The 6,554-nt window shown below is 52.5% G+C and overlaps 1 protein-coding gene across 2 annotated transcripts; it reads left to right on the top strand.

Annotated features, from left to right (window-relative positions):
- The first annotated feature begins 1,134 nt into the window (after positions 1-1,134).
- Positions 1,135-6,297, top strand: LOC124247647 (keratin, type I cuticular Ha8-like). 2 transcript variants are annotated; one of them, XM_046677151.1, is made up of 7 exons: positions 1,135-1,747; positions 1,931-2,013; positions 2,822-2,978; positions 3,343-3,504; positions 3,593-3,718; positions 4,204-4,424; positions 4,835-6,297. In XM_046677151.1, exons 1-7 carry the CDS (start codon positions 1,256-1,258, stop codon positions 4,926-4,928), a joined length of 1,335 nt encoding a protein of 444 aa, XP_046533107.1. In that variant the 5' UTR covers positions 1,135-1,255; the 3' UTR covers positions 4,929-6,297. The 2 variants fall into 2 exon arrangements, with proteins under 2 accessions (XP_046533107.1, XP_046533106.1); XM_046677150.1 differs by lacking the exon at positions 4,835-6,297 and having other exon boundaries at positions 4,204-4,649.
- The last annotated feature ends 257 nt before the right edge of the window (positions 6,298-6,554 follow it).

Raw genomic sequence — 6,554 nt, 5'->3', positions numbered from 1 at the left:
GCCTTATAATCCTTCTTAGTTCTGACAATGACAGAGTTGTCCTCCTGCCGGGGGGTGGGGTGAGGGATGTGCTGGTGGTCAAGGTGAAGAGGACAGGAATAGGCTCTGGAATGGAAAGAAAGTGATACTGAGAACAGGCTTTGCCTCTTTATAATAGGGCTGATCTTAGAAAAATGACTTCACATCTCTGGTCCTCAATGCCTTATTTATTTCTTTATTTGGTAAGAAATAAGATACGAGTATCCATCTCACAGGAAGGTAGTAAGGATTAAATAAGATCATTGATCAATCTCCTAACACAGATGGTAGGTGCTTGATAACAGGCTTTAGAATCAAGGAAGTAAGGCAGGAGGAGGACCCACAGTGACTCTGATAACTCAATGCCCTTTGAGTTTCATGGCCAAGTTCTTATTTGGGATTCAAAAAGATTGTTGTTCATTTTTCTCGTTTCTGGCTTCTTGAGTTCACGTTTCCTGGTCCAGATCAGGCACGGTCTTTAAGGCCACCCTCATACTGCTGAGCTTCTCAGACCCCTGATATAGAACCCCTACGGCTATCCAAGTTGTGGCTGCTTCCTGACGGTCAGGAACTATATCATGCTTGACCAGTTGTACATCAGGTGTGTGGGTCAGAGCCTGGCACACAGGATGTGCCAGGAGATAGGCATTGAATGAAGGGACCTATCGAAGTCTTATTGCCCCTCAAAGTGAGTCTGAAAGACGAACAGATGAAGAAAAAAGAAACGTAGAACTTCTTCATAACCAAAACCCATAACATCTACCAACCAAGACCCAGTTTCTTCCCTGTATAGGGGACACTCGTTTAGTCTTAACTCAGGTAAGCCCCACTAGTCACAGGGGTTTGTCTCTCCTGCTGCTTCAAAGACCAACAGGAATAGTCATGCCCTCAGTGTGGGTACGTCAACAAGGAGGCCAAACCGTGTCAAGGTACAAACATCTGATGGCTAAAAGGACTTCTGTTTTTAAAAAAGTAATAAAAAGCTTCTGTCCTCCCACCAACAGCCAAGCTGATATCAAAGAGCCGAGACATTCCTTTCATGAGGTGAGGAGCTCCTAATGGCAAACTCAACATCTGCGTAACAGGATGACAGCACAGCAATAGGTAGAGAACCAGGGCGGTGAGGTGCAAGAATTGAAGCAACACCCACCTGGGCTGGATGTAAAAGGGCCAGGAGGGAAGGGGGTTGCCACACTCAGTGGCTTGGCCTTCCCAGCTGCAGCCTCAGCCCAACACCATGACTTCCTCCTGCATCAGCTCATCCCACTGTCTGGGCAGCACCAGGACTTTTAGAGCCAGAAATGTCTCCGTGTGCTCCAGTGATGTTGGGGACCAGCCTGGGGCTGAGGTCAAGGCTGCCTCCCTGTGCCTCTCAGCCACCCAGGCACATGCCAACCGAGTCTGTGTGGGGACGACCCCTCTGGGCCGACCCAGCCTCTGTCTGCCCCACAGCTGCAACGCTGCTTGCCCCTTGCCAGGGACCTGTGACATTCCTGGCAACATTGGCACCTGTGGGACCTATGGCGAAGGCACCATGAATAGCCATGAGAAGGTGACCATGCAGTTCCTGAACAACTGCCTGGCCAACTACCTGGAGAAGGTGCGCCAGCTGGAGCGGGACAACGCGGAGCTGGAGACCAAGATCCTAGAGTTGAGCAAATGCCATGAGTCCAGCGTGTGCCTGGACTACCAGAACTATTTCTGGACCATGGAGGAGCTCCAGCAGAAGGTGAGGCTTGGAGCAGCCTGGGGTATGCTGGGTCTGAGGAAGGCGGAAGGGCACGGCAGGCAAAAGACCACTGAAGGCTCAAGGGGCTTTGGGTTCTTGGATTCTCTTGAGCATGAATGTAGCCGTCACTCGTAGAGCTGGAGCCCGGAGTATGATGTTTTGTGTGTGAACTGTCTCCCTCAGATCCTGTGCAGCAAGGCTGAGAACGCCAGGCTGATTATCCAAATTGACAATGCCAAACTGGCTGCCGACCACTTTAGAATCAAGTAAGTCAGGTCGAAAGAGGGCTCAGAGCGACTCCTTCCTCCACCCTGTCCCAATGCCTAAAAGCTTGCTGAACGAGCGAACTACTGAGCTATCTCCTCCTTCCTAAATTCCCCAAATTAAAACATTTTTATTATAACCCAAACTAATAGAAGGCGGGTGAGAAAAGACACCATTAAATGAAATGTGTGGCAGAGCCCAGGGTAAAGTCTCCTTCATTTATTTCTCAAAAATGGTTGTAATGAGGCAGCCGGAGTTCATTAACCAGGAGCAAAATAAGGGGATTTCAACAATAAGTGAGCAAGGATGGCCACTGACTTTCCTGTGAAGGTCAGGGGAGCGGCTTACACATGGGTCAGGGTCCCGATTTATGTATGGAGCCCTCGGGTCCTAGGTGTTTCCGTTAAACAAAGGTGAGAGATGGAAAAATAGCCCAACACAAGGCATAGCCAATCAATGGCCAGGCACCTGGCGATTGCTTATCTTAGTCAACCCATAGCTCGTGCAATGGCACGAATCCCGCACTAGGTCCTAAGATACATGACCTCAGGCAAGTCAGTTCATCTTTCTGAACCAAAGTTGCCTCAGTGCACAATGGTAAAAACGAGAACTGCTGTGGATGCTCACCATCATAGGCCGTTTGAGAGGAGGGGCTGTGTCTAGCGCGCCTCTGAGCCCAGCTGTATCTAATTCATCTCCGAGCTCAGTGAACACATGAGGATCCAAGCTGGTGAAGGAGGTGGGAACCGGGGGCAGCCGAGAGGGGCTCTCCTTGGCATCTTGTTAGCGTTGCACCTCCTGTGATGGAAGGCACGAGAGTGAGCGCGCCCTGCGCCAGCTGGTGGAGTCGGACATGTGCGGGATGCACAAGCTTCTGGACGACCTGAGCCTGGCCAAGGCCGACCTGGAGGCCCAGCAGGAGTCCCTGAAGGAGGAGCTGCTCTGCCTGAAGAGCAATCACGAGCAGGTCTGGTGCTGTGGGCTGCAGACTCACGAGGGAGGGCCTTGGGCAGAAAAGGGAGCCCCTCCTACCCAGTGGCTGTAGGATTAGAACCCAGGCTCACTTGGCCTCAGGGTAAGGGTTGATCTGGGTCTGAGAGTCAGGCTGACTCTGTGGGATGTGGCAGAGTGGGAGTTTGTCCCCCAGAGTTTTGCCCTGTGAGTTTAGGAAGGTCTCCAGGTGGGCTCTTCCCATTGGATCCTGGGCAAGACCTGTCAGAGCGTGTGTGTGGGGTCGCCCCTCATGCTGCTTGTCAGGGGAGGGCTTCAGGTGCCACCTGCTCTGTCAAAGCCCTTTTCTCATTAGGGCATCCGTCCTTCTGTCCCTGCAGGAAGTGAGCAGTCTGAAGAGTCAGCTGGGGGACAAGCTCCGGATTGAGCTGGACACTGAGCCCCCCGTGGACCTGGGCAGGGTGCTGGGGGAGGTGCGGTGCCAGTACGAGGCCATGGTGGAGACCAACCGCCGCGATGTGGAGCAGTGGTTCCAAGCTCAGGTGAGGGCGATGCTGCCGAGCAGGGAGGGAGCCCGGCCGCCGCGCGGGCAGGGAGGTGATCCCGTGTCCCTGTGCCCCTGTGCTGCAGTCTGAAGGCATCAGCCTGCAGGCCACATCCTGCTCCGAGGAGCTTCGGTGCTGCCAGTCAGAGATCCTGGAGCTGAGACGCACCGTGAACGCCCTGGAGGTGGAGCGCCAAGCCCAGCACAACCTGGTAGGGTCCTCCTTCGCCCTCACCGCACTGTGAACGCCGCAGGCCACAGCCTGGGAGCAACATTTTAGAAACTTCACTAGTCAGTTCTGTTAACAGTAATTTAGAGCTCAGGATCTGAGTCCCTCTCTCCCCGGGGGCGATGCCTTGCTGTCAAGGTTAGTTTGACCCAGAAAAATTGTTCCTGTTAAAAGTCAACTCCACTTCTTTTAGAATAAGATGTGGTGGTTCAGGCTCTCATTCCATAAGATTTTAGTGGGTGTCTACTTTATGTCAGGTATTAGGGATACAGAGATGAACATGACACAGTTCCTCAAGTCAGATATTTTTGGGAAAAGTGATGGTCATATTGACAGCGAGTTCTCCAGAGCTCTGGGAATGTCCTACGAATTCTTAGAATTTGCCCCACACCTGGTGAGTGTGGCCGTGATTTTCACTGCTGAATTTTAGGTCACCTGTGTCTCTTACCCCATCATTTCCCCTTATAGAAGGACGGTCTGCAGAACTCCCTGTGTGAGGCCGAGGCCCGCTACGGCACCGAGCTGGCCCAGATTCAGAGCCTGATCAGCAACGTGGAGGAGCAGCTGTCCGAGATCCGGGCGGACCTGGAGCGGCAGAACCAGGAGTACCAGGTGCTGCTGGACGTCAAGGCCCGGCTGGAGGGCGAGATCGCCATGTACCGGAACCTTCTGGAGAGCGAGGACTGCAAGTACGTGAGATCTAGGCAGTTCCTGGCCAAGCAACATACCAGACTGTCAGGCGACGCCTCAGAGATAAAGTGCAGTGCTTGTGGGAGGAGAGCTCACCGTAAAGAGCAAGCCTCTCCGTGCACGCTCGCTTAGTGACTCATTCAGGCCTCCTGGGTGTGCAGACTGCACTGTTGATAGATGTTACGTAAATAGTAACCGGGTCCCTGAGCCAAGTCCCTCCAGAGGATTCCTGGATGAGCAAAGACACAGATGAGAGTGGATGTGGGACTGCTCATGTGGATTCCATTGGGCAGGGGGACTTGTCGGTGGCAGACCTGTTCTTTACCCGTTGGGTCTCGCCCTTTCCGCCCATAACTGAGACGTCTTTCCGTTGGTTGTGTCTAACTCTTCCTTCTCTCTCTCCCTGCAGACTCCCCTGCAACCCCCGCTCTACACCTGCCTGCTGCGCCCTTCGTCCACGGTGCGGGCCGCCCTCCACCGGTGGAGCCAGTGCTGAGAGCTGATTCTGCAAGTCTGAGTCCTGTGCGGGAGGTTGACGCTGGTTGCACTGGGGCTAGGATTGCCCTCACCTTACTTGGTCTTCTTTCCAGGAAGCCATTTTCACTGAATCAAAGGGTAGCAGATCTTCCAAGCAGTGGCTTCCTATTTGTGCCTTAAGCTGATTTTTTTTTTTTGCAATGTTACAATTATCTTCCACTTAAGCTGCTATTTTTTCCCCAGTGTCTCTTCTGGGATTTTGGTTCTATTCCAGTGCTTCAAAATCTCCTAAAATGTAATTGGGCTCCTGTATTAAATGGTCAATAAATCTCCTTCCTGTATCAAGTGCTATCCTTCCTGTGTGTGGCAGTGTCTGTGGGGTGCCTGGTCCTCAAGCCCTCAGGTGGTCATTGGCCCTGATGTGTTGCTGCCGGGATCTCTCTGGGGCACTGGGGTCTTAGCCTCTGGATGATGTGTCCTTGCCTTGCCCATCGATCCCTAGAGACTAGGAAAGGAAACCACGCTGGTTGCCAAGTTTGAATTCCTTCGGAACACCTCGGAACCAACATGCCCCTACCGTGCTTTTGGCATCTTCAGTCTTCTGGTATTTTGTCCAACAGCAAAACTGCACAACTCAGAGTTCCAATCTAGTCAGAGGGAGGTTGTGTTGAGAACCGCCTTGGCCAAGTTACCAAGTTTTTTCTCTTATTCAGATTGGCCCCTTCATGGAGGCACAGTATTCCCACCTGCTTTTAGAGATGGAGGCTCAGATTGGGCCCTGGGGACAGTTGTCTTGGTCCTGGCCCTCTTCCGGGATGGAATTTTCTCTAGAGAGACACTGCCACTGATGTGCATGCTTGTCTCCTCTGCTGCTGCCTTCCAAGTGCTGGTAGAGGGGACTGCAGTTGTCATGAGAGCTCTGGGTGCCTCCCTGCCTCTTGGACGTGGCTCTGACACAGGCCAAGGTGGTTCACAGCCAGACCTGGTGGAAGAGTGGAAGGGGAACAAGACCCGGGCTGTGTTCCTTCCATGCTGTGCTGGTCAATGCACAATGTGGCTTTTGGCAAGTGCTGAGTGTGTCTAGAAGAGTGAAGCTCTCAGATCTCAGCTTGCCCATGTACCCTGGTCCATAGACCAATGCAAAGCCGGTCCTTCTTCGTGGAGCATAGTATGGTGGAAAGAGCATGTGCACCGGACTCAGGCAGACCTGGGCTCAAATCCCACCTCTGTGACACGAGCTGAGTGAAGACGCTCTCTTAAGACCTATTCCTCAGCTGTAAAATTAGAATACCTGTATTTCCCTCTCACTGTTGTTGAGGGACAATCTACAAAATATTCCTGGCACATAGAAGATGCTCAATGGATATCGGTTTATGGGGCTCCCTGGGAACCAGCAGGGACAGTCTTCTCCTGCAGGGAAAGAGGAGCTAAAGAGGAGGGAGCAGAACCATCAGCAGCGTCAGGGGCCAAATATTCCCAGGTTGGTGGCCTGGAAGTTTGGCCAGACTCCTGTCCGCTTATAAGCAATAATGAAAACCACCCACTGTTGTTACCGGAGCTGTTTCTCACTCCAAGTGGCCTAACAAAAATCCAAAAAGCATTCTCTGGGCTGTCATAGGACAAGAGTGCCCAGTGGACTCTTGTGGGCTTCC

Source organism: Equus quagga, chromosome 11 (genome assembly GCF_021613505.1).
Source record: "Equus quagga isolate Etosha38 chromosome 11, UCLA_HA_Equagga_1.0, whole genome shotgun sequence".
Classification (NCBI taxonomy): domain Eukaryota; kingdom Metazoa; phylum Chordata; class Mammalia; order Perissodactyla; family Equidae; genus Equus; species Equus quagga.
The sequence above is the reverse complement of the archived record's forward strand: the minus strand, read 5'-3'. Positions and strand labels throughout refer to the sequence as shown.

What these genes read in the sequence shown, in the direction of transcription:
- LOC124247647 (XM_046677150.1), top strand. Translation starts at nt 1,256, where the DNA reads ATGACTTCCTCCTGCATCAGCTCATCCCACTGTCTGGGCAGCACCAGG. An exon ending in GCCGACCACTTTAGAATCAA is followed by an intron (nt 2,014 to 2,821) that starts GTAAGTCAGGTC and finishes CTGTGATGGAAG; the next exon opens with GCACGAGAGTGAGCGCGCCC. An exon ending in TGAAGAGCAATCACGAGCAG is followed by an intron (nt 2,979 to 3,342) that starts GTCTGGTGCTGT and finishes CTGTCCCTGCAG; the next exon opens with GAAGTGAGCAGTCTGAAGAG.